The sequence below is a fragment of the Eutrigla gurnardus genome, assembly GCF_963514095.1.
Source record: "Eutrigla gurnardus genome assembly, chromosome: 18".
NCBI lineage: Eukaryota > Metazoa > Chordata > Actinopteri > Perciformes > Triglidae > Eutrigla > Eutrigla gurnardus.
Window position 1 is genome coordinate 13,202,954 of NC_139929.1, and position 27,749 is coordinate 13,230,702.

The window sequence follows — 27,749 nt, forward strand, 5'->3', positions numbered from 1 at the left end:
ATGGATGGCTGGGATCAGATTTTTCAAAATAAAAGGTTAATTGTTTTAATACGTTTTAATAAAAGCACTCTGACATGAGGTCAGCTTGATATCTTGGCAACCATATATCACAGCAGTGAGCTCTCGGCCGTTCGGGATCAAGGGAGCGCTGTAAACCGCTGTGCTGGGATCAAACTTATCCAAACAGTGCTGCGCCTGCAATGACATTTAACAAATGAAATAAACACGGTCTCGGAGGAGACCGCCATCATTCTCTGTGAAGGTCTGGGGATGGAAAGTATGACTCTTAACATGGAAGCATGAAGGTAGGGAGCAGGGCGTGTTGTCAAACATGTCCCATCTGTCCTCCACGCTGAGTTATGGGACAAGGTGCTTTAATAGGACAGTATGAGGGACTGGAAATTTACGCCCCCCTTGTCCGTCTTTGTCTCCCTCCCGCGTTGTAAACAGCCAGACGATGAGGTGATTGATGACGGCGTATCAGAGCGAGAGGTCTCCCCTCCTCTAAAGACCCTGACCCCGACTCCCCTCCATCTCTGCCGTTCTCTGCTCCTCCTTTGATCGTTTGTGCTATCAGCGTTGTTTCCTTTCTCCCTTTTCTCACACTTCCTCCGTCTCCCTCTGACCTTTACACTCCCAGGCTCTAATATTTTGTATATTTTGAGAAAGTGAAGTAATGCAGGGAGGCTCAGCTAGAGTAACCTTGACCACTGTGACTATTCATTAGCGTGGTCTCTCACCCTCCAGGGGGGCTCAGAGCTAATGGAAATAATGAAAAGGCAAAAGCAAATGTTCCCGTCTTGGGGTAATGTGACATAGTGTCCTCCCTAACCCCAGTCCTTTACCTCTGCCTCACCTCTGCTGCTTTATTCCCGCACCACAGGGGTCGTTAGTCAAACAGGCTGCAGGTTTCCCCATCCCCCGTCACCGCCCGCCTTCAGAGGAGAGCGCTGCTCCGCCGTTCAGCTTATCTGCTAGGTGATGACAACGGAGGCTCCACAATGATCCATGTGTCTCTCCACGCTTCTTTGCTGCACCGCTTCATGCGAAAACTCTCACCACACACAACTTGTGTTGAAGTGTTAATCGGCACGTCGCGGGTTAAACTGCTTCTAATACTTTTATTATTCGACTCGTGAATTCATCAGTAATGGCTTGTTAAAGGAAGTATTTCAAATGGCCGGACACGTTTTCATCCACTGTGAGGTGATTTAGCTGAAACGACTCTTTTTATTGAATTAGACCAGGTTTTATACTCGTTATGTTATTTATTCTTTCATTTTAGTTTAGTTTCTTTTGTTATTACACCAACTACTTCATTTGTAAAGCTCAAAATATGAAAATATGATGCCCTAAACGTACATTAATTTTATTTATATGTATATTATTTATTCATCTTATATCACTCATATTTCAGTTTTACATTTATTTTCAAATAAAAAAACAAAAAACAAATGTTATTTATTATTAATACACTTGTACTGAGAACTCCTTCAAGTTTCATTTCATTTAAAACAAATGCTTATTTTCATTAGAAATTCATCTGTTATTATTTGTGATTAATTCTTTATTCCATATAATTTATTTGGAAAACTTCCTTTAGCCCACTGACGTTTTTCAGTTTGCGTGTTTAGTCCGAGCAACAGTCAGAGACGTGATATTTAATTTTCAAAAACAAAAGTTTGGCCATTAGCTTAGAAAATGACTTTAATGGATTGAACAAAGTATTTGCAGATACATTTTGGGACTAATCATTCCAGTTCTACAATTCATTCAAATGAAAAAAAAAAACGTTGCTCCTTGCTGAAGTGAAGGCAAAGTGTACAAACTTTTTTTGTTTTTACATGTACTAACCACACCACACAACACTGCGTACAGCACGACCGTCTCTACATGAAGAAACAAGACGGTGCACGTGTGTGAGGTCACTGCCTCGCTCCCCCTTCACGCCGCAGCGTGCGATCTCGTCCGGCCCTCTTTGTGCAGCAGACACCAGCTCCCGATCCCAGCCTCAGCACAAGCAGCTCTTTGTGTGCGGCGGCTGGCCTCTCCTCTCCACACTCGCACCACGTCCAGGAGGATCCTCCATAAATCAGAGCGCTAGACGGAGGAGCGTGGCCTGGTGCTTTAGAAGCAGAGTCACTCGTCTCCCAGCTACCAGACATTCATCATGAATGTAGTCCAGCGGGGTCCCAGCGCTCAGAGATGCTCTCCCAGCTCCCATTGTTTCCAAGAGCAATGGTCTGCTCCGGAGATTTTCATTGAAAAATGATCCTCCTCGTAAAATAGTAAATCTAATCAGGAGACAAGTGCGAAGTCGAGGCGTCGTGACCTTCCATTGAGATGCACCTAATTTAGTACATGATCATCTTTCCTGTCTGTTGGGGCTGTCTGAAAGTACAAACACAGCCAGAACCCTTGAGTATACAACTTTTTACACATGACTTCACTGCACACTCCCTTACTTCAAATCAGTTTGAACTCAAGTCAGTAGTGTTGGAAAAACAGGACTGTAATCATCAGAAAAAATAAGACAAAGGGAATTTTTAATTTCCTTTCAGCGTTCTTCCCTGATATATCATAAGGTAAATGTGTTTTTGTGAACTGTCTTCTCTGTAGTTGTCCGAGGAGCTGGAAGGGAAATCAGCCAATGGTGAAATCAAAGAGCTCCTCCAACTCCTGGCCAAACCCCACATGAAGGTGAGTTTGTTCTTCATTACAGCATTTAATCATCTCCTGCAAAATGTTAGGGAAGGACGAGCCCTGTGTCTTTGTTAAGGGCCGCAGGATTATCTTCAGACAGTTCTGGCTATCACATGCGGACTCAGAGACGGTCTTTGGCTCGTATTCTCCCTGATGTCATCACATAAACGGTGTGTATCGCTGTTTGTGCAGTGCTGCCATTAAAGCGGCGTGATTATCGTGGCGTCCACAAAAATGTACGCCGCTTCCATCCAGACCTTTTCCCTCGTCTCCTTGGCTGTCGGCCGCTGTCCTCTTTAGTCAGACACAGACAGCTACAAAATAAATTTACACGTTCTTATTTTTAAATGCATAACTGGACATCCATCAGGGCCTCGCAGGTGTCTCAGCCAGACAGAGCTGCCTTTTTTAACGCTCTGTCGTCATGCTTATTTGGGCTCTGCCAGAAACAACAGCTCAGTATGAAGTCCTCTCCCGACACAACACACACACACACACACACACACACACACACACACACACACACACAGATGTACAGTACATTTAAATATCCAATACCTGTCAGGCTCGGGGCTTGTGAAAAGGATCAGGCTTATAAGTCAAATCATCATGTGTGTTTTTGACGGTCGGTGCTTGTCAATGATTTTCATGATTAAATAATAAAAAAAACACAGTTAGATACATGTAGACAGACTGACCTGTGAGCCATGAGAACAGGGACGTTTACAAGTTCATCACCTTTCACCAGCGATCGTCACACGATGGTGAATACACACACACACACACACAATAGACACACACGCTCACACCGCCGCTATCCCGAAGACAAACGGTCGCCATCTATCACGGCCCTGCTCTCCTACTTTGCTACGTGGGGACGCCGTGGTCTCCTTTGTCTCTGTCAGCCCCGAAGTGAAATGCGCCGGCAAATGATCGCCCCGCTCGCCATGAAGCATGCCTGTGTCAGAGGCCCTGCGTTTTATTATTTTAATTGCGTTTACAGCGAAGGTATTTGGCGTGGCAAGGGGTCAATCCATCAGAGCGCAGAGCTCGTGAAAGTCATCGATCAGGACGCTCGGCAACTTCAACCGGAGAGGCGAGGAGAGGTGAAGGCAGCAGACGGGACTGTGGGCCAGGTGTACACACACAGACCTGAACTATACGCTACCCTCTCATGTATGTGGTTATAGACATGGCTATCTATGATGAAGATAAGGTTATGCATCTTAGTAAGCATGATCATTCTGAACCATTAAAGTCAAAAATCATCACTTATACATATTTTTCCTCTGAGAAGGAGACATGCTATCTATTCATGGCTCGTGCTTATAGTTAGTGGTTGACTGCTAGCTCGCCGAGCACCACTGCTCTAGCTAACATTCCAGCTCAGCCAAGGAGAAAGCCATGTTTCATCTCACACCGTCACCTCCGCTTCTGAAACATAAAGCCAAGGCTAAAGTGCCTTCAACTTGCATTTTCTGTACTGGCCATCAGGGGGCGACTCCTCTGGTTGAAAACAGAATTCCGATTCCGACTTCTCACTTGATTTATTATCTCAGTAAACATTGTAAACATGAGTTTGTGGTACCAAATGGTAGTTTTGTTAATTAGCAATTGGCAAGTATTATATCATTTAGTAAATCAACCTCCCATTTAGAAATAGAAATAGCAGTGTATTCTTTAGGGCATGGCTACCTTGTGAATGACAGGTCGTTGGGCGTAATTGCCTAGCTACCGTGGCTACCGTTGCTACTGTTGCTACTGTTGCTACTGCCGCTTCTAATGCACTTAGCTACTCAGAAAGTCAAAGACAAAGTCAAATTTGTAAACCGCTTCACACCAGAATCCAGATGGATCTAGATGCAATAAGGTTTCTCATCAGGGTCTCTGTCCTGAGTGATCCACCCGTCGTTCCTCCACTGTCCAAATATGGTCACTTATGTTCACTGATTGCAAAAATCCAAGATGGTGATGGACAAAATGCCAAACTTGAGGATACAAGTGTTTACGCACTGTTTAAGTGCTTTGGAAGGCACTCCAAGGCTCCAACCCCTCACCCAACCCTCAGCTGACCATCCAGCAACTCACAAACATAGTGATGTGTGTACTCCAGGTGTGTCAACACAGCCTCTAGATCACATATTACTATCACACAATCTAGATTTCCTCCAATTACCAAATAAAATGATTGGATCAATGATGGGAAATCTTCTGAAGTGAATTCAAACCTTATAAGAATGCATTAAAAACGATTTAGGCAGTTATTGTTACAATTAAATATGACTCACTAGTGCAGTTCAAACAGTGCCAGCTCTGCATCGCTCTCCAACGTCAGCTTAGTCTACTCAGGAATCAATATTTACATGTTGTCACATCTTGTATATTTGCTTCCTCTGTGGCTCTGTTCTCCCACCGCCTCCACACGCTGCACAGCCGACCTCACTGCAGTGCAAAACAAGGTCAGCCAAACAATTCCACACCAAACAATGGAAAATACTCAGCCGCTACTGCTTCCTTTACTGCCGGCCGTCAGCACAGTCAGAAGTAACTGGGGCCAAAGGAAGGGACCCAAAGCGTTTTATCACTGATCTAGGAACGCATCGAAGATTGATTTCATACATTTCATTGCTGCGAGATGCATCATATAATCATAACAGTATGAAAATCTGTCCATCAGAACATCAAAGAAAGCTGGAGTTACAATTCCTGGACCTTCTTCTTGCTGACTGCTCTGTGCGTTACCACACGCTGCAGTGTGTCCGGTTTAGACTGAAAGCGCCATACCAGGTGTTGTCAAGTTGAGTGTTTGACATCTGTATGTGTTCACGCAACAGTTTCTCTACCTCTCAACTGGATGACCTCCACGCTGGGGCCCTAAACGCTGCTGCTGGAACACTCGGTCAACAACAGATTGGTTCCAGCACCTTGGTTTGGAGGGAGGGATTTGGCTGCAACACACTGACGTGTGGAGACTCTTGACGTTTTCCTGACATTGTGTCTCCAAACCGTAGGCTGCATGCAGGCTTCGAGAATGAAAGTATTAAAACTTTGCTCTTTTTCTGTCTCCATCTGCCCTCCAGGGCACTTGATACCATACCAGCCAAACCCCAGTGTAAATCACAGGGCCGTGGGTGTAAAACACAAGCAGATGGTTGCTGCCTGTGAATGGCGTCTCTGTGCGATAGTAACTGTATCACTCTTAATTATGGCTGAAATGATCCATTCCTAGGGTGGGGATATAAATCAGGCTCTTTAAAACACCCCTCTCTCGTTCTCTTCCTCGCCTCCAACTTTCTCTTTTTACGATTTGCACATGAAAAAACAACTTTCAGCCATATTAGCCCCCCTCAGCAAGACTAATATTGACAGTGATGAAAGTGCCAATTATGATGGCCGGCTGTTTCCGCCGGCGTGTATGGTTGGTAGGCATGTGTGCATGTGTGTGTGTGTACGTGTATGTGTATACACGCTTGCAAAATGTGTTTGACTCGAGGCGGTGCGTGCTGAGGTTCAAGGCTTAGGGAGGGTGGGCGTGAGTGTCAAATCCCAGCTGGCCTACAGCAGCGTCTCCCAGGCAGAACGCACACAGCAGGGTCCTCCCCGCCTGGGCAAAGCAGTTACCCTGCACCGAGCCAGCGCCAGCAAGCTGAAAAACGAGTGGGCCTGTGACAGGGCCGGGGGGCTTTAATGAGAGGCCAATGCCAGGAATGTACCACTAGGTTTATTTAGCCAAGCTCAGTGATCTGTTTTTCTAGGATCCCTATTATGCCTAATGAACACAAACACACGGACCGAGAAAGGACGCGGATGCCTGGAAAACAAGGGTGGCTTCGCTTCCCTTCATCTTTCTTTCCGTCCCTCGGCTGGAGGGCCTATACATGGATATAAGTCTAGATTTGATTAGGCGGCTAATCCACCGACACTGAGGCATAACAAGACTCACTGACTCGTATCAACCCAGTAAGAAAGCTTTCCATACAGAGACCTCTGTGTGTAAAACATTTGTACCTGTGTAGTGGTGCTCGCATGTCAACGGTCACCAGCCAGGGCCATGTACCATGTGCTATCTATTAGCATACAGCTGTTATTGCTACTTCCTAGAGAGTTTTTACAAGGAATTAGCTCAGGCTCTGTTACGGGTTGTTAGGCACGGCCATGGGGTGGGGGGTGGGGGGGTGGCGGTGGGCAGCGATGCCAGATTTAAGGAAGTGCCATTGATGAGAGGACACTCAGGTCAGGATATTAAGCCCGATGGATAGAGTTCAGAGGAAACGGCAACTGGCAGGTTTGTGGAGGCTGAAAGGTTGAGGTGAGCGTAAGAAGGTAGGGTTCCCTTAACTTTGGTTTATTCTGTTTCATAATATTTATTTACTCCTGCAAAAACTTTATCTTAATATAAAATACACTGATATTTGAATTATATTTTGCATGATTCATGACTTAAACTGTTGAGTTTAAGTCTATTTATTTGCACAGGTTCAAATGTGCAGGAAAAAAAAAATTGTGTCAATAGATTTGATTGACAAATTGTTTCAGCACGAGTCTGATTCCAGGGTTTACTGCTGCACAGCGTCAGCAGTAAACCCTGTCGTTCTTCCAGAGCACCGGGCCCACATGGGTGTCCCACCCTGCTGAGAGGCTGATGGACGCCTGGCTGACCCATGTGTGTGTGTTGTCGCAACCCAGATCAGGTGCTGTGACTGACAGTCAAACACCATAAAGAGGGCCATGACACCGCATGTATCCAACCTCAAACTCAAGAAAAAAATCTCCCTTTTTCTCCGGGTTCGCCGCCATGGCACGGGCCGTCTTTCACCAAAGGATGTTTTGGGAGAACTCGATACAACGGCAAATTAAAATTGTACTTCTCATACCCCCTGTGGGAGAAAAAACTGAGAAAAAGAGATGGTGTAGGAGCATTCTTCTGTAAATATTTGTCCTGTGATATTTAATACAACTCTGAATGGAGCACTACTTCTATTGACATTGAGGTTCTGGCCATCAGGGGGCGACTCCTCCGATTGCATGGAAGTCTATGAGAAAATGACAAACTTCTCACTTGATTTATTATCTCAGTAAATATCGTACACATGAGTTTATGGTCTTAATCGCTAGTCTCAAGTCTTCTTCAATACAGCATGATATTCGTTTAGTAAATTATGGTCCATTTAGACCTTTAGATGGAGTAAAATAGACCATAAAACAGGGTATAGTGCAGCTCTGCCACTTGTGTTCATTGCTCCTCCACCGCAACATTAATGACCTCATCACCACACTACGTGGAAACTGCGACTACCAACTCTCCATCCATATGTCGACACAGTGCTATTAACACATAGTATTTTACATATCGAGCTCATGTGTGAGATCTCGCTCAGTTTGCTTTTATTGCGTTCATCTGCAAACGGTTTTGGTCTCTTGTGTTCCAGGAGAACATTCAATACCATAATGACAGCATCCCCAGACAACACAACACAATGCGTGTGTGTTTATTTACGGTGCAGATCAAAGCCAGGAACGCATTGTCAGGCCTGTTCTAAGAAATCAACTTTGAAGGAACAGCTTGGGGGGGAAATAAAGTACATGAGATTTAAACTGAAGTAGAGCAAACAAGAAGAAGAGAGAAGATTGATGGCATTTGAGAGAAGTTTGGACAGGAGGACAAAGACAATAAGAGAAATTCAGGGAGGAAGGAGATGCTGTTTTGTTTAGTCTAAGGTAAGGTCAGGTAAGGTTAAAGTCAAATTCCAGTTTGTCACAGTTTGGCTCTTTCTTTTGGCGCTATTTCCATGAAGGCTTCCATCACGTTTACTGCTACGATCCAGGAACACAGGCTGTAAACAAGCCAACAGTGTAGCCAGGTTATCTAAACCACTTCATTTAGGATGTTCTTTGATGTCTGCAAGGACAGTTCAGATAGTAATTAATTATTTTCTTCTCTAAAAAAAACCTGGGGCTTTATTTAAAACCTGTATAATATATTTCTTGAACAAATGGACTTATTTTTAATGATGTTGTCGTGTTGCTAGATGACCCGAAGCCCATGAGTACAGTGTTTTTAATGTAGGTATTAAGATATGAATAACTACTAAATCTACAAAAGAGAAACCCATGTAACCAACGTTCTTTAAGATTAGGACTAAATAAATAAATAAAAGGAATAAATAGTCATCACAAGGTGGCGTGGGACAATGCACGTCACAATTATCCTGGCCAAAATAATTACATGAAATAATCCCGATAATCATAAAATATGTTTTAAACTCTAAAAATGGCACTAAAACAGTGGAATCACTTCCCATTTTGTTAAGAAACTGATGAGACACATAGTTTCTTTTTCATGAAAAACAATCAAATAATCTTAAGATAAGATGATCATAAGGTCTCCCTTCATAAAAAAAAGGAGAAATACCTTTAAATGTACTTTTGTATCCTGTATTTTGTAAATCGGGCTATTTTTCTTTTTCACTTATCTAACAAGGTAGCGAGCGATGCAGCTTTTTCAACTTATCCTGGCCAGGGAAATTGACCCCCATCGACGTGTAAACTTGTGTCGCATGCCGCCCCCACTCACAGGCGACAACACAAAGTGGTGTGTGTGCATGTGTCTGTGTGTTGGTCAGCTTGTCTCTGCGGATCCGGGCCACAGAGCCCCGGTTGTGTCTCCTCCTCTCATCTGCTCCCAGTTAGCAACATCTTGAACACTGTAGTGCAGCATGCTCCCATGTCATAAAACACACTGCTCCTCTTCCCACCATATCCTTCTCTCTCTCTCGCTCGCTCGCGCTCTCTGTCTCTCTCCCTCTATGCTTTTGCGTCTGGCACATGGGGGTGGAAGATGTTTTTCTCCCTTTTCTCTTCTCCCCTCTCCTCAACCACGGAAAAAGCAGCACGCGTCCAGCTGCATCTTGGGTCCGGACATGGAGTCGTTAAATAGTTTGAAAAATGAAGGCTCAATGGCATCATTCTTGTCTGCGTACCGTCTCTTTTTTATGTCTGCTCGTGAACGTGTGAAATATCTGAGGCCACTGAGAACTTCATTACTTTAAGCCTTGCTGCCGAACAGTGCAGAACATCGCTTTCACGAGTGTTCACCAGCTTGCGTTGGAAAGCATCGGTGCTAGCCAAGGTTGCCCCCCCCCCCCCACTCTCTTTCCCCTGGCACGCAATGGTGCGGGGCTGGTGCTGGTTGCCTTTAATCAGAGAGATGTATGGGCCGAGAGAATGGGCCTAATGACAATTAACGCGTGTAGCTTCAAGTTCTGGCTCTGAATGCGTTCAAATCCATCACCCAGCCGATGAGGGAGACACCCCCATTCATAACCATCCTCCCTGCAGTGTCTGTATTTTCTCTGCTCTGCTCAGAGGAAGAGATGATGGATTGAACCCCTAAGAGCATGTACTGCTACACTGTATTTGGCTAATTATAATATATTATTTTATTATAATTTAGTCCTTTAAATGTTTTGACTGATAACCCTTGTTTCTTTCCTCCCATCCCTCCCTCTCCCTCCTCTAGAGCCTCCTGTCGGTCCATGACACCATCGCCCAGAAGAGCTACGACCCCGAACTACCTCCGCTGCCTGAAGACATCGATGACGACGAGGACTCTGTGAAGATCATCAGACTGGTCAAAAACAAGGAACCTCTGGTGAGTAACGTTGTCAGTCATCTTGAGAAACGATGTGTTTTGATTACATAGTGGTTTTCCAGCAGCTCCCAAAAGTTTGAAAGATGGTTTTGGGAAGCTAACAGATTGTAAAAAGAAATGGTGACTTTTGGGCGCTCCAGTAGCCTGGGTGTAAAAACCCAACCGTTGGCTGCAACATGCCAGGCAGCTTTGGTTGCATATTGTTCCCCAATGAAGGCTGAAAAACACTTCAACAAATTGATCTCTTCAACATAAATGTATCATCAGGTTCCTTATTATTTGTGGTGAACATCTTTATGTCACGAAAATCCCGCTATCAAGGTTTTGCTCACTAATCCCCGGGTTTCTGAGCACCCAAAGCAGCAATCCACACCGCAAGTCCAGCCAATACCATACATGCTTCTGAGGTACTCGCCTGTGGGAATCCAACCCACAACCTTGAAGTTGTAAGCGCACCGAAAAGCGACCACAATTACCCTGCTCTTGGCCGTGAGTATTTAAAGCCAGTCTAGGCTCTGTGTCTGCGAACGGCTTCCTCTTCTGTCCTGGTCAGTGTCCCTCTCTCAGCGCAACATGCTTCTCACGTCCGCCGCTCTTCAGACATCGTCCCAGACGTCAACAACCACCCGTCTGCCGCGGCCTCGGGGCCCCTCAACGGCTGCGACATCTTGGCCCGCATTCTCGTTCTCACTCCACCCCTCGACCTCTGGATGTGTCGCCTGACTGCTGCCGTTCCCGTCTTTCGTCGACTAGGGCGGTACATTTAGGAACCGGCATGTGCGACGCCACCAAACCTAGTTGGCGGCGGTTTTCCATACCTTTTTATTTCACTCAGCTTTGCCGTATCGTCTCTTGAGTGACCTCCGGTGTCCCGCGACACATAAACACTCCACTACTCAAGTCCTGGATGGCCTGTCAAGGACCTCCATCCGTCAGCGTTGCACTTTGTTGTGTGCGGAGGCCCCGCCCAGCTTTGATCTGTAGCTGGACGTGACCTGGCCCCCGGCCGCCTCTATTTTCACTTTGTGGTTTTCGCCCTGACCACCATCTTGGCTCCAGGCCGGCGCACTCCTCTCACCACACCCCGGGGGGAAGGAGAACACACCTAAGCCATTTTTGGGTTCCTGCCTGTTGCATGTTCTGTGGGGCTGCGGAACGTAATAATGTGGCTTGGAGGAATTCGCCGCTCTCCCCCTCAAACACATTGTCGCGGGCGCTTCCTGCTCCGGCCTCTCCCGAGTCTGATGTTGGATCGCATTCCCTGAAACCATAATGTGATTTACACCCGACCCGGTCAGCTTAATCATCTAGCTGGTGTTATTCCATTACACGACTTGGTTTTCTTTTTTGTCTCGGTGATTTGGCTCCCGAGAACATCTGAACATTTACAACGTGTGATATTGCGTGTTATTGTACAATATTGAAGGTGTTAATTATGTAGAATATATTTTCGTAGCTATATTGTGGCTCATTTTTAGTTTATAGGCTAAGGTCACACACTGGTTATGTGTTTCCAGTGTTCTTTTCGGGGTCAACGCTGGGTCAGTTTTATAAATACTCCTTTAATTTGAAAGAGGTTTCATTTAATGTGGCTCTTTAAATGCAGTGTATCACCAGTATCACCGCAATATTGTTGCATTGACCGCTTAGTTCTCGACCAGTGTGTTTAATTTTGTTCACTCCCGAAAAGGCTTTGATGCATGACGGGCTACAAAATTAGATTTACAGCAGGAAATTAAGTCATGATAACTCCCAACCTGCATGAGACAATACGTTTTGGTCATAGACGGAAAAGCAAACGCTAAATTGGTCCCTGCGACTAATTACACAGAAGTGAGAATCAAACTCAATGACATTTAGGAAGCGAGTCTCACGCCACTGCTGTGGAGCCGTTTCTTCCCTGTGAGTGTGAGCTGCCCTCTCGCTGCCCATAGGACCCACAGTGCACAACTGCTGCCCATAATCTCCTGTGGCTATAATTTGGGCCTGGCTGCGGTGTGGACAACAACAGTAGGATCCATCTGCAGGGCAAAGTTTTTTCTGTGTGTGAATGAAAGAAAACAATGAATGCCAGAGGGCCGCTATTGTGGCAGTAAGTAATGTCAGATGTGTGAAGTCCTCGTATTTGTGCCGCGGGGCACCAAGGGAAGGGCAACTTGAATCCTTGAATATTAGAATAAGAGACGGTACCATGGCCTCATATAAAATATAGTTCCTTGTGGGAATAAAGCAAAGTTAGAGTTCCTGCTATGAATATTGCCACCAGTATCCCGGCCAAAATAGCCGCGATTCACGATGTCATCCTGGTGATCAATCATCTAAATGTGCTTTAGAAGAAACATTCAATTGTGACACACAATGCATAAATCTTTTTTATAATGACCATCCTTTTAGGGAACAAACAATCTTGCATAAGTTTACCAAAAGGTCCCCTACAAAAATAAATAATAATTAAATACATAAATAACAGCAAGATGAAGTGAGTTAGTTCTTTCTTGCATGATAATTTTCAAGTAATCCGTGATGATATTTGTGATTATACCGATATTTTACATTTTTCTTTATCCAGATCTGCAAGATCCCTAGTTCCTGCTATGCACTGCTGTGCAGCTAAAGGCCTTTTTACACTAAATGTATAATCTATTATAAGTGAAACCTGTGATCATGCTTTACTCTGTGAACTCCACCTCCTTCTTGCATCTCTGCATCACATTGCTCTCTTTTTCTATTATTGTACATGTCATAGAAGACCCTCCACTCCACTATTACTGTCGCTGTTATGAAAGTCACTTTTTTTGATTGATTCTGGCTAGATTTCAGTGCTCTAGTATAACAACTCCTTCCTCTCTAACACCACACACACATAAACGTGCTGACGTGGCAGCGACATCACTTTGCACTCAGTGTGAAATGGCCCTTACAGTCCTCATGTTATTTTGTCATTTGTGGAGGTGAAGTTACTCTGTTTTTGTGACCCTCTAATTAGGTTGTAAATTTGAAGGTTCTGCTTCGACCTCTGGCCCCTTAACAATTGTCATCCTGTACGTCCTTAAAGGGAAACTGACCCTAATGAACAGTTAGCTCGTACATTAAGGAGACGGCCAGCGGGTCAGATGCTCGTGGTGATGTCACAGCCATTCCTCCAACCAATAAAAAAAGCCTCTAATTGCACGGCGCTCATTCACTGCCGCACCAAATTGATTTGGATGTGCCCTTTAACTCGCAATTTCATATAATCAGCCTGAAATTCTCAAACTTGACATCATAACGCGTCTGTGCAATATCTAATTTCCTTTCCATCCCTCCTTACTTAGCTCTCTTTTATTCTCTTGTTCACATTTTTCTCTGTCGGCCTTTGTCTCGTTCTACAGTTAGTCTGGTTATTGTGGGGTTGGGGCTGTAGTTAGCACGCAGGTCTCTGTGCTTGTGACTCATCCATTAAGTTAATTGTGATTAGTTGAGTGGATTGTATTCGGTAGCTCTGATTAATTGCTATCGTTTCTCAGAGTGTGACTTCATGCCACATTTCGGTGAAACAGTAAAATCTTCCAGGACAAACTCCTTCTTTTTCCTCCTTTTTTTCTGTTGCGATCCCCCAAAACCGGTGGATTTATTAGTTCAAGTGTTGGGACGATGAAATAATTGGGTTCGGAGAGCGTCATAAACACACCAGCCATAGCTTTTTATTGGAAGAATGTGTTATTTTGGATAAGGTTTCAGAACAGGTTTGGCGGGGGGCTAAATCCAAGCGTTAAGGGGGTTGCGTCAGGGCTGAGTTTGTGGCGGTGGAGCTGATATACTGGTGAAGTTTCTCCTCCGGTGATACGGGATTTCAGTGCCGACTGAGTAACGGGAGAAAAAAGTTGGAAGAAGATAGAATGCACTGGTGTTACACACAAAAAAGATCCAGGAACTTGGAGGATCCAGAGGCCTAAAACATGTCCACCTTAAAAAGTTATATAGTGTTACAGCTTTTATTGCTGTTAACGAAGCCTTAAATCACCGATTCCTCCTGATTTAAATGTCATTTTCCTGAACTGCTGTAGTGATACGCATTATTTTGACTGGCTTAAGAATATATCTTTGTAGCGGAGGAGGCGCAGCGTCATCCCGAGGCATTGTGGAAAACCCCCAATCCTCACACGCACAAAATGCGTTAAGTAGCAGAAGACGCCCACAGGAGGGTACACCACAGCTGCTCCGGGTGACCATCGGTATGATGTGTGAACATTAGAGGCTGACGAGCCCTGCTGTGGCCGCCTCTGCTCTCCTCGTTTGGATGTTCTGGAAGTCCGGTGACGCAGATGTAAAGAGCAGACTCGCCCCGCTGTTTCCCCCCCCCCCCCGCGTTTCATCCACCGCCTCGACGACTCGCTCCGTGCCACTCGGCCGTTCATTCACCTCCCCCACTCAGTTCATGTGAAGTTGTCCTCCTACTAGCACGCCATCCAATCTCTCTCACTTCCACTCTCCAACTCATTTCTTTCATCTGGTTTTGCTATCAGATCAGCCCTGTGCGTTTTCGATTTTTTTTTGTGACACATTTAATTCGAGGTGATGTGAAGACATTGTTGCTTTACGAGGTTACAACTTGATTATAATGCATTTCACTGCCCTTCAAGTGACGAGTCTCCCTTTTCGACGCCGTCTATGTGGACACCTGTTGTTCAGCGGTATAGATTTATGGATACTTCTCTCCACATTCCTGTTCTGCATTTGTGCAAAATTGTCATCACCGGTGCAAAATCGACACTCTATCCATCCCTTTCTCGCTCACTTCTTCCATCCCAGGTTGTTAGGCATCATTAGCAGCCATACAAGCTGTGCCGCCAGGAATGTGACAGGATCAATGTCAGGCTCGCTCACTCTCCTCCTTCCCCTCCACTCGGCGTTGTTGCACACACAGGATTTGGTTTTCCCATCATGACTGGGTGTCACCGGGTGCAGCTGAATGGAAACTGTAGACTGCAGCGTCCGTGCCATCCACTTGGCAATGCCAGCCTACATAGCGTCCTGCCTGGCACCGACCAGTCAATGCAGCTACACCAGTGCCGGGCCACATCACCCCCCCCCTCCCACCACTGGATACCAGTTCATCGGCCGGACTTCTCATTATACGCCCACAAATAACACCAGTGCAACTTCAGAGCTATAGTAGTCTCCGTACATCCGAATGTAGATGACATGTCCAACGTTATTATTGTAAGCGCTCCAACTGTGTGATTGATGCCGGTGGATTTTCTTTACTTAATAAGAGGAGTCGATAATTGCGACGAGACAGGAAAGCCCTGTGATCAATTCGCTTTGTGACGAAGCAAGTTTTTCCATGAATGGCAGTCGCAGGAATGAGCCATTGGCAATTTGACGTGCCATGCTTTTCTCATCTGCGGCAGGCGGGCCTTCCTCTGACACAACTGGGACGGTCGGATCGCGGCTGCTCTGATTCCATTTGTCTGGAAGGCTTCACAAACACATCCATTCAGATCGTCTGAATACCGTCCACATTATTGCCTATTTAAACTGCGCTGGTGTGGATGTATACAAACGCAGGTTTACACCATGAATAAAGTGCCTCTAAAAACCTCAGAGAGGCGTTCTTGATTGAGACGGTTATCAAAGAGTGACTAGATAGATGTGGTGTTTTTTTGAAAGTGACTTTTCTGTTGTCTGTTTATATCAGAATGTGGAAAGCAAGGGGAAAGTAATGACACTCGCTGGGAATTAATGGAGCAGCTAATGAGATTAGAGCAGACAGCACACATGTTAGTGTTTTAGAGATAGACCCATGTGCTTTAAAAGCAATACATCTGTCACTTGATGGATTAGGCCGCAGTCTGTTGGGAGCGTTGCAAGGGAAGATGGAGCACCAGAGCTCCGAAACATGAGGACAAGTGGAGAGTGTCTGTGTGTGTGTGTGTGTGTGTGTGTGTGTGTGTGTGTGTGTGTGTGTGTGTGTGTGTGTGTGTGTGTGTGTGTGTGTGTGTGTGTGTGTGTGTGTGTGTACTGCCCTGGGTTCATCTGCCTGTTATAGTGTTTGTATTACTAACAATACTACGTGCCTGGTATTTTAATTTTGTTGGTGTATATCGTGTGAGCACTTATATGTGCACGGATGTGTGCACGACAGACTGTATATAATTAGTGGACGTAGTCATCGTGATGTCACCCATTGGTTTGTGGACTACCGCAGAGTGGCACCCAGATCAGCAACCTTACTGGATCTGGATCCATCGAGGTTCTGTTTCTAACAAAGTAAGATTAATAATTCAACGTCAACTTAAAAGCTAAGAGTTAAACTTATCTTTTAACGACCTGTCAATCACAAGGTAGCCCCGCCCCTAAAGCATACCCTGCTTTCTGGTGGAGTTGACTCTAAATGGACCATAACGTACTAAATGAACATCATGCTAGATTGAAAAATACTTGAAACTCGAGATCGAGACCACTCTCTCGATTGAGAGCAGCGGTAATGCAGGTTGCATTGGAGTAAAATGCAAGGTTTCCCACTCCCTTAATTAACTTTAGATAATATTAAATATCTTAACTCTGTGTATCCCATAACGACAGCGCTTCATCCCACGTAAGCACGTATTGTACACAGATGTGCAGAAGTCGTACGGGCCTGCTTCATATGTCACATTTGTAAATGTCATGTGACACATATTTAGAAGAATTATTTTTGGACCACAAACCTGTCTCTCTAACCTTTAGCCTACTGACCAATTGCCAGCTCCAGAATCAGAGTTCTGTCAAAACCACAAAGCAGGGAGTCACGATTCAGACGGCACTTCGGACAGCAAAGAGATACTTGAAGGATGTTTGATCGGGTTTCAGATTCACTGGACACCAGTGAAATGCCTAAAAAAAGAGATACAAAGTAATTATGACACACATTATAATCATTTCAATTCTGTTACACCTTTTTGAATGCCTAATGAAGGCAAACTACCAAGAAGTATTCTGAACTAGAGACCGCCTTATATGGTACGTTTGGATCACACCAGCCGTGACCCTAAATTGACCCAGCGACATACAGTAGGGGGTGCAGTGACCCTCACGCTGTCACTGCTGGTAAAAACTATTACTATTACTATCTGTCTATCGTGAGTCATCACTGGGCAGCTTTGGGTGGTCATGCTGCAGCACAGTGTGATTGAGTGTATACTGTTTAGTAGTGGGTGATATGGATCCAACTCTTAAATAGTTTATGAAATTATATATAATTTAAGGTTATTAGAATATGTTATGAACTATAAAAAATATGTGGAAAAACCATTAAAAACGACAGTATTGCACAAAGCACTAGCCCTGTGTTTGTTGGTGTATGCTTGTTCAACACTCTTGTTGCCCGTTGAGTTGTGAAAGTGAAAACACGCACGGCTTCCAAAGCCACATCTGAGGCATTCCCAGATCCTAATCTCACAGCCCTCTTAAATACAACGCACGTCCTCCCCATCATGTGTAATCATAAACGTGGACACACATCCCGCCGCTCCGGCTCCTTTCCGCTCGGCGTTCCGCGGGAGCCAGGGAGCTCGGAGGCTGAATGCGGCCATTGTTGCCCCGCCGGGCCCGGCTGCTCCTCAGCGGCCTTGCCTCCCGGCCCACTTTGGAAATGAGAAGTGACATGTGAAAGTGCTGTTTTCTTTACCCGGGATAACGACGGGGGGAAAACACTAAACAATCCCAGAGCGGCGATGGACCTCTTTCCGTGACACAACTGTCTCTTTGTGTGCGCTCACACATACAGTACATCATGACCAAATATCTGGCAGCGTCCGGCTTGTAGCGAGGAGACGGCGATTCCACTCCGTCTCCGCGGTGATTCATGCGGACAGTATGGAAAGAAAAACACACGTTTTCGGTGAGATAGCCACACAGATTCACACACCCAGAATTCACCGGCACCTGTCTGAAGTACTGAGGTGGGCTGCTAAGTGTGTTTTCATAGCAACTGGGTAATGACTTGTGCTAACATTAAGGTTTAAAGAGGCAGAGGAGGTAAAGGAAAGAGGGGGTGGAGGAAGATAAATGAAGGTAAGCCGTTCCGTCACAGGGCCCTGTGCATTACATTACCTGGCAGCTTCTCCTGGAACCTCTCCTTCTCACCGTAATTATCATAATAATGACCCCCAATTTTCCTTTTTCTCAGTGTACTTGTTAATTACGACTGGTAGGTCAAGACCGGGGTTAAGGAAATAAGAAGGGGAAATCAGAGCCGGGTTTAGTAGAAGAGAGGGGGACTACGAATGAAGAGAGGAAGGGCAGAGTAGCTTTTTTTTTTTTTGCAATCACAAGTGATTCAATACAACAGGTGGAAAGGCATGCACCGGTCAGCCGGAGGGGGTCGGCCAGCAGCGGCAGCTCTGTTGCATCAGCTCGAAAAAAATCATTTGACATAAAACCTCTCCACTTCTCCCTCTTTGCAACAATAATATAGATTTTCATCAGGGCCATATTAATCTTTATAGGTGACCATAAGGCTCAATGGATTTTTCTGAACATGACCGAATGCACATATATTACATGATTTTATCCTTCTGAGCAGCGGCGTGGCATTTTGAGGAAGTAAGAACTCGTAAATATGCTGGAGCCGGTGCGTGGAACGGTCATGTGTGTTATGTGTGGGGGGCTCTATGCCATCTCAGTGAGGTAAGATGAAATGACACACTCCAACACCAGATATGATTGGAGGTAATTGTATTTTAATGTCCAGGAGGCCCATTCCCACGTTGTGTTTGGTTTTTCCATGGTCGACATCTGGTGCGAAGAACGCCAGCATGTGTTTCCACTACACTTGTATTTATACCTCTAAACACAGCAGTCAACACAGCAGTCGGCAGGAGTTTATTGTCGCTGTTACACTTTTGCTGTTAAGTGACATCATGTCAAAACACGTCGGCCTCGCTGCCCGGGCCACTCGCGTTTGTTTTCCCCTGTCGCTCTCAATTTGGAGGGAGAAATAATGTTTGTCAAATGCCACAGTGTTCGGTTCGGTTCACGGGGCGATGTTTTGAGTGCTCGTTACGGGCCGAGGGCTGCGTGTTTGAAATGCAGCACCGTGCTTGTTTTCCCTGGCGGGTTAGGCACTGCCGAGTGGCTTCAGTTGTGGCCACAGCTAAGGTAAAGAGATCCTCAGGTCTTTTCTTTTCCACCGTGGCGCGCGTTAGACAGGCCACACATCGCCTGCCCTAGACCCGGAGACGTGTGATGAGCCAGGCCAACTCAACTAGCCAGACCTCTCGTCATCCATACAACCAGAGTACGAGCCAGCCAGCTTCCATCATGTCATCCAGACATCCATCCAGTCCATCAGCCAGAGGGCACTCTAATTGCCCCATAAAGACTTTGCTCGCCAGAACCTCATTGTGGCCGATCCCAGCCAAGCAGGCAAGCCGAGACATCCAACATTCAGCTCGTCGTACTCCTCTTATCTGCTGAAGTTTCATGGCACTACTGTTCGCTGACAGTTCCCTGGACAACCTCGCCCCCATTCCATTCCCTGTAATAAACACACTCTCATACACAACGGGGTCCAAATCTCAGTCCCTATTCTTTCTTTTTTTTTTTTCTCTCTTCCCGGCACTGTATGAGGTGTGAGCCATTTGTCATCACATACTTAATGTGGCTGCCATGTCAGCATGTGTGCATGTGCTGGGAGGGGCGATGGCTTGATACGGACAAGCGTCGCTCCAGTTCTCCTCATCACACAGCGGAGACTAAGCCGTTGCGTTTTGGCTGGCCCAACAATAACAATCAGAGGCATTTATGTGTTAGAAAGGGAGGCATAGAGCTGGGAGCAGCGGCTGCATATGGAGCTGATCACGTTAGGAGTGGAGGCTTCGGATCGCCTTACTGATGACTAATTGACCACAGCTAGGAGGCCCTCGCCAGTCCACGATGACCCCCCCTCTGGTCTCTATTTTTGACTTGTGCTGTCTGCCCTTCAGCATTTCATTTCTGAGAGACTCGCCCTTCTCAGTCTGTTCTCATGTTCATCTAAAGTGCAAACTGAGAGAGAATCAGTCCCCGACAACATCGCCATCGTCTTTTTGTGCACACGCTCTTTTGTTTCCGTGCAAATAGCGCATTTGAGTCACTTGATGGTTAAGTGGCGCCTCGTCTCTAATTGCTAACATAGCGTAGCCCATTCATCAGGCTTAGTGACTGTCCAGCATCAATCATCCAGCCTTTTGAGGTTTTCTCTCGACCCAGTTTGGCCTGACTTCAGGTAGAAGCTCTCATAGAAACACACACGCCGACACGCTTGCGTGCGCACAAAAAACACACCTACACACGCTGTCACTCATGCGTGCGTGTGCTTTGACAGACGTAGACGATCCCCTTCTGACTTCCTGCACTGTTTCCATGTGCAGGGAAATGTCTGAAATGGCTTCCATGTGCCAGGAGGCGTTGAAGGTTTGGCGTAAACCTGGCCATCGGTTTGTGCTAGTGCTTAGCGGCTACACCAGGAAGCCCCTCTTGGTGCTGGAGGGTCTTTGCCTACCTTGTTTCTTCATTCAGCTTATTTAGGTTGTAGCCTGAATGTTTATGTATTAGTATAACAGAGCAGGGACTCCTCATTAGTGGCCATGCATGGCTAGATGCTGATGATGGCACCCATAGGGTATCAAGGCAGGGGGGCTTATTTCAGGATGTTGAATTTGTGCCCACCCACCCCCCATCCAGCTGCTTCCCAGTGCTTCCAAGGTATTTGTCAGGCCTCCAGGAGAGGCCGACGTACCCCTGGAGGATCGGGAGAAAGAAGGCTGAGTGTAGATTGTAATGAGGTGGAGGGGAAATGTGGCGCTCCCGTAATAATCAAGGAACAGGAAGAATGGGGTTCTACAGAACTTTGGAATGGCCAACGAGAAAGGTGAATATGTGAGGTGTTGTTGATTATTCCAACAGTTTGTGGTTGATTTGAACCTTGGCTACCTTTTTGCCGTGTTAGACTAACTACCACGTCCTCTGCAAACACTAATCTGAACGTCTCTGGGAATTTACGCAACGACAGTTGGTACCTGTAGATGTAGATCGCCGAGGAGCCGGCGTGAACGTCTCCAGCCGGCGCCAACATCAGTCAATAATGCGTCATACAGATCTGCAAGTCAAGCATGCTGATTGGTTGAGCTCCTATTGGAAGATTATAGAAGTGCTGTGTATCTGGAAAGAAACTGCCACACAAACGACTCCAAACGGCCGCTGTGCAGGTTCAACTTGTGCTGCCCAGAGAAGCTGCGTGTAAAATTGAAGTACTGCAAAAACACTTTAAAAACACATTGACTTATAATCTTTATTATTTTATGACAGTCAAGTTAATCTACTGCTTTGATTTTTGGCATTGGAAAGCTCAGCATGATCAGCATAATTTTTGGGCTATTGGCTCCAGTGAAAATCCCTCTCCACACAATGCCAGTAATCTGCTGTTTTCTATCTCTCCTCTCACTTTTCCATGTATTTCTATCTTGCCCTCTCATCAATTCTGTATAATTTATATTTTGTTATTATGCACTAAGTCACTCACACACACTCCTAACTCCAGCCCCCACCATCCACTTCTCTCCTCTGGTCTTCCACTTAGCCTCCGGTCTGGCTCGCTCGTGTTGCCACTGGGGCGTTTTGGCTTCTCCCAGCTCTTCTTATCAGACGGAACTCATTTGGCTACCGTACCAGGGCTGAGTTCAGACTGAGGCTGGCCAGATTAAGAGGAAGGCTCCCCCCTCCCTCCATAAATCTCCTACTCCCTTGCTGCTGCCTTGGCCTGCCTGTGTAGGCCCGTCACGTCGGAGGGCAGTGGGTCAGATGAGAATCGCGAGGAATAAAGACTTTAAAATAACAGCAGCTTCAAATAACTCCTTGCAGAGAGTCAGCGAGGTTTAAAAAAACGAAAATGAGCCTGGGCAAATTTGTCCACTGAGTTTGTTTCTTTACTGGCGTAAAAACACATAAAGCGTGGTGGTTTTAACGGGTATAAAACGGTCTCCTTGCTTCCCACAGTTCTGGGTTCACGACCCCATCCGTTCGCGTTTGCATGTGAAATGTGCTGCTCTATAATCACCGTTGCCACTTGCAATAAAAGACGCAAAAAGTGGTGTTTCTAAATGGCATCGGGTTTTCAAACATGTGATTCAAGCCATATGTGTCAAAAACCCAATTTGTATCCACGCACCATATGTGAGCCGATTCCATGGATAGGCACAGCCATGAGGTGTCAGGCACGGCTCATGCCGACAGCCTGTTGTCCTTACAAACTCGGAGTCCAAGGCTCCGTCGACGCTGCTTCGTTAGCCTTTAGACTGCCACCAGCCACCAGGGGACTCAATAAAAACATCCATTACACCGCCGGCCATCCGCCAGATCCCAAAAGGAGAGTCAGAAAGCAAAAGACTTAGAGAGAAATTTAATGACCACATGGCTGAATACTCCTGTGAGATTTCCTGTAGACTCTCCATCCCACCCTGTTGTCTGTCACAGCCCGTCTCTTTCCCAGCGGTGCTGTATTCTTTCAGACACACACACACACCAAAGGCCTCTCCGTCTGTCTGGGGGTCATTGCATCACAGACAGCTGCTTTAAGTCACACTCGGGGTTATATGGGACCCTGACACTGGGGTCCGACAGTGCCTTCCACTCTCAATGACCTGCTCCACTGATTTCTCTCCTACTGCAACCTCTCAGGTTTCTTTAATTATCCCCATTATTCTATTAGGGCTCTGCAGACCCTACCTACTGTCTTCTCCAAGTGTCCTTCCTCATCTCCACACCTCCAAAGGCCTTGAGGAAACCATTATCTAGGAGGAAAACCATTAGGTGTGAATAGGTCATGAAAACAACCTAGATGACATGCTCGGCGAAGTGGCACAAACCAGAGGCTCCTTTGGTCTTTGAGGTTTATATATATATATATATATATATCCTCCTGTGCTTCCCATTGATAGTAGTAGCCAGAACTACTTTGGGCCTGTCGGAGGAAGGCAAACAGGAATATGACACAAACCGGAGCAGGGTGACACATGGCGAGCTGTTGCACTCCAGCGAGTCAACCTGGGCGGCAATTCATGAGGACAGCTGAAATAAAGCACGGCCGGTGAGCAGGGCGAGGAAGCCTCCGAGGCGGTTCCTTCTTTTTTTGCAACAGAAATAAAAACAATATTCGGGGGTTGATGGGAATAGCAGCGAGGAGAGGGTGGAAGGATGAGTTGCAGCCCCGACAAACTATGTGTCGGCTAGACGGCGCATCTGTCTGGTCCGACCCGCCGGGCCCAAGCGAAGATGACGCCAGACGTTGGTTTGCAGTTTCCTATCGGGTTCCATCCTAAACCCCAGCCAGGCTGGTGCCTGAATTGTGTTATTGGGAGGTCTGTGACAGGTTGGCACCCATTAGGCCTATTGTTTTATTGTAAAGGGAAGAGGCTGTTTGGGTTTACTGGTGAATGCATCACCGCTGTCATTTCAAATAAGGAAGTTGTGTGTGTGTGTGTGTGTGTGTGTGTGTGTGTGTGTGTGTGTGTGTGTGTGTGTGTGTGTGTGTGTGTGTGTGTGTGTGTGTGTGTGTGTGTCTCATACCTGCTCACCCTCCCCACACAGGAAGTGGATATGCCATGATATCGTGTCTAGCTGCACTTAGCATGTGTTCACTCTTTTCCTTTGGGATTAAATAGGAAGTGTGTTAACTGAGCCAACTGCTATAAAAATACACCTGAAAAGCGATTCTCTCCCTAAATAAGACACTGTGGATGTGTCCTTTAAAAGACTTCTTCTTTCCTGGAGCCATTTGGGTTCCTTGGTTTATGCCCTTGAATTTCAACCAGATGCCTCCGACTGTCATCTTGGGGATCAAATGTCTCCTTGTGTCATTTGAACAATGCAGCTTTAAGCAGAGCAGAAATCCGGTGCAATCCATCCACTGTTTTTCATTATTCTCTGTGATTGCTTTGCAGGGAGCAACGATACGCCGTGACGAACACACAGGAGCCATCCTCGTGGCCCGGATCATGAGAGGAGGGGCAGCCGACAGAAGCGGTCAGTTTCACCTCTTTTACACTATTACGTGGGTTCAAGCATGTGTGTGTGTGTGCATGCATCTTTTTTCTAAACATTTGCATGTGAATCTGCTGGTTTGTATCACAACAGGATGACGTCCAGCGTGAAACAAAGGCGGCGTGTGCTCAGGAATTAATCCTTAAAACCCCGAATCCAACAGCAGATCTTTTCCACTCTGTAAATGTGAACATGAATGACAAGTACACCACCGAGCTCTGCTCGTCGTCCACATGTTTTCTGTTTGATGTTGTGTTCATTGTGTCCAGCCTGTTTTGCAGCTCTGCCACAGCGAAAGCCAAAGGCAAATTTCCACATGTGGGGACAATCACGTTTTTGATTCTTTCCCAATCTAAAATGCCACCACGATGATAAACAGTAATCTGGTGTACTGTACACATCCCCCGGCTGTGTGAGCGCTGGAATTGTACACAGTAGCTCACTTATATTAGGACATTAAAATAGACGGCATATCAAACTGATTGTAGATCTGTTTGTTGGTTTGCGCGTGTGTGTGTGTGTGTGTGTGTGTGTTGTAGGGCTGATTCATGTTGGGGATGAACTGAAGGAGGTCAATGGAATCCCTGTGGAAGACAAGAAACCGGAGGAGATCATTCGTATTCTGGTAAGCCTCAACGGTTTGCCGTCCAAGGGTTTCTCCCCGTGTTTCAGCTCCACTCCCTCGGCGAAAATAACATTCCTTGTTTGTGATGGCAAAAACCTCCTGTAACTCACCCAGGACCACGTGCCTCCCTTCACAGCGCTGGAAACCAAGCACGGGCCTTTCTCTTCAAGCCCTTTTTTTGGTCTTTAGACCACATGCGTCGTAGCCACACGGTCCCCCAGGATGAGATTGATGCTTAGTAGTTTCTCCAAGCAGGGTCCGCCACAGGCCTCAAATAAGCTCCGGTATGGGCCTGACCTCCACCGGGGGGACAACTGGAGAGAAAAGAGAGAGTCTCTTAAACTCTGGAGGCTTTTTTCAGAAACAATGGCCTCCGGCGCTGATGATAGCTTTCAACACTCCCCCGTTTACCCCCACACACGCACTATCCCTGCCAAGCCTAGTCATCCAATCCAAATAACCCTTCCATTGTTGAAAAATCAAACAGCACTTCACATTATGTGACCTTCATTGGATTAGGTGCGTTGTGAAATATTAGCGGGAAAGATGGCTGGTGTGTCCACCCCCTCACTCTGTAACTGAACTGCCGCATCTATCTTGTCTTTCGCAATATTCAGGCCCAGTCGCAAGGAGCCATTACCTTTAAAGTTGTCCCCAGCGTCAAGGATGATGTGCCAACGAAGGAGCCAAAGGTACGTCTTCTCCTGGTTCAGCCATTATCTTGATTGGGTTACACTCATCCACTTTGCCTTTTGGTTGGAGGCAGAACATTGTTTTTGGGCTGCACTGAGGAAATGATGAAGGAAAGAGGGGAGCTGTTTAATGGTATAATGTCATTGTAAGACCGGGGCAGGCTATTGAAATCTATCAGTAAAATTCAGAAATGCTATTTCTGTGGTTGCCATAGTTATATAGCGAGCCGTGGAGGCAGGTCTTCTGTGAATTTTGGAATAAACAATAAACATCATGCATTCACAGCCATGACCATGGTGCGGTTCGTTTAAAACCTCATGTTAGCTTTTTACGATTTCATTCACACTTTAAAAATCATAAAAGTGGTGTTTATTTGTGAAGATTACCTTGCTGAACAAAAGGATTAAGTATCATTAAAGTTGTTTCTTATTTTCTGCAATAAACATACACTTTTGTCGAGGGAACCAGTGCGATGCAAACCTCCATGTGTGTGGTACTAAAAGTACGTCATCCCTGCAGCTCTCTATTGTCTTGCTGCTGCACCAGTAAACAGTAGCCATCCATTTTCACGGTGGTTTTAACTGTCACTCCCATAACCATCACTCTCACCCACTGGGGTGTTGATACACCATTTCTCAGACGCCCATCTATCAGTAGCAGACAGAGGCTGGAAACACTCGCCGGGGTTTAAGCTCCGGGGGTTGAAGGCGGTTTCTCATTAGTCACGACGCAGCCCACCGAGCATGTGCAGCAGAGGTGTCCGGGACAGGGTAGGCCGCTTCCACCCTTTGTCATCGTGTGATGGTTGAAACTGTCTGGCCAGCTGAATCACACTCCGCCAGTCCTTCATGAATACAGCCTGCGTGCTTACATCGGGTCGTGTGGACGCATCAAAGGGCAGCTAAGTGGTTGAGCATCTACAGGCCGAGGACAGCGAGCCAAGGGAGGAGGAGGAGATCTCAGTGTGGAGATGTATGAGTGGATTCTGCCGGAGGGCTTTAGCAGCCAAAGCGGCTGTTATGACCCAAACAAAACATCTCTGTCTGAAACATAACTTTACTACATGGCACAAAGCACTCTTTAAATCAACAGGACATAGAAAAATGTAATCGCTCCCTCCCTTTCCCTTGTTCTCTCTCTCTCTCTCCTTCTTCTCTTTCTCTCACACATACACTTTCTTTTCCTCTCTTTCCACATGCACTGAGGTGACTTAGGAGTGATAACTCATCATGACAGAACTCAATTTGGACAGGCGAGGCAACAAGGTGTTTTAAGTTGCAGCAACGGGGGAAAAATGTCGGTGATTTTTCCACGATAAGGTCCAGCCTCCTTTGTGTTGATGAGTTGTGTCCAAGCCCGCTGCCAAAGCAAATTACACCGACTCCTTAAAGAAGGAAAACAACTTTCTTTCTCCTGCAGCGGTTTGTTCCTTAATGTGGAAAGATTACTGATATTAGATTGTGTCCTAAAACCTGGAGCCTCTGACTCAGGAGATGTTCAGTCTCGCCACTCCTGGAAGACGGCGACAGGGCTTAGTCCGTGCTAAGTTTTGGTGGAACCACATGGGGAAACTAATTCGGCTGGCGGTTGCAGGTTTCAACTTCTGATTGCAACGACCTTTAGATGAATCACCCTGAGCGTTGGTGAAGCACCTTCTTGTGTTCGCCACAATGGCTTCCCTTTAGGGTTCACACTCCACACAGTGGAGGGAAAGGTGGTTGACAGTGAACCGTTGCTTTTTCCTGTTGTGCCCTCAATCCAGCTCTTTGTTTTCTCCCCCCCTCCGCTGTGTGTCCAGGTGTTTATGAAGGCACTCTTTGACTACGACCCAAAGGAGGACAATGCCATCCCATGTAAGGAGGCTGGACTGGCCTTCAAGAAGGGCGCCATCCTTCAGATCATGAGCCAAGATGATGCAACCTGGTGGCAGGCCAAACACGAGGGGGAAGCCAATCCCCGCGCTGGCCTAATCCCGTCCAAGCAGTTCCAGGAGAGGTAAGAAACAGCCCCAGCTAGATGAGCCTGTCCTGTCTC

At 46.2% G+C, this 27,749-nt stretch overlaps 2 protein-coding genes across 3 annotated transcripts in view; one reads left to right on the plus strand and one right to left on the minus strand.

The window, feature by feature from the left end:
- Positions 1–27,749, minus strand: part of thtpa (thiamine triphosphatase) — a gene marked incomplete at its 5' end in the record, with an annotated part of 479,666 nt that overhangs the window by 386,139 nt on the left and 65,778 nt on the right. The gene's annotated exons all lie outside the window — the stretch shown is intronic.
- mpp7a (MAGUK p55 scaffold protein 7a) overlaps positions 1–27,749 on the plus strand; it is a 125,410-nt gene that overhangs the window by 59,033 nt on the left and 38,628 nt on the right. For both annotated transcript variants that reach the window (XM_084034053.1, XM_084034054.1), the window contains exons 5-10: positions 2,620–2,700; positions 10,223–10,354; positions 24,298–24,379; positions 24,937–25,022; positions 25,640–25,714; positions 27,514–27,710. In XM_084034053.1, coding sequence (XP_083890179.1) covers positions 2,620–2,700; positions 10,223–10,354; positions 24,298–24,379; positions 24,937–25,022; positions 25,640–25,714; positions 27,514–27,710 — 653 coding nt within the window. The remainder of the gene's footprint in view (positions 1–2,619; positions 2,701–10,222; positions 10,355–24,297; positions 24,380–24,936; positions 25,023–25,639; positions 25,715–27,513; positions 27,711–27,749) is intronic.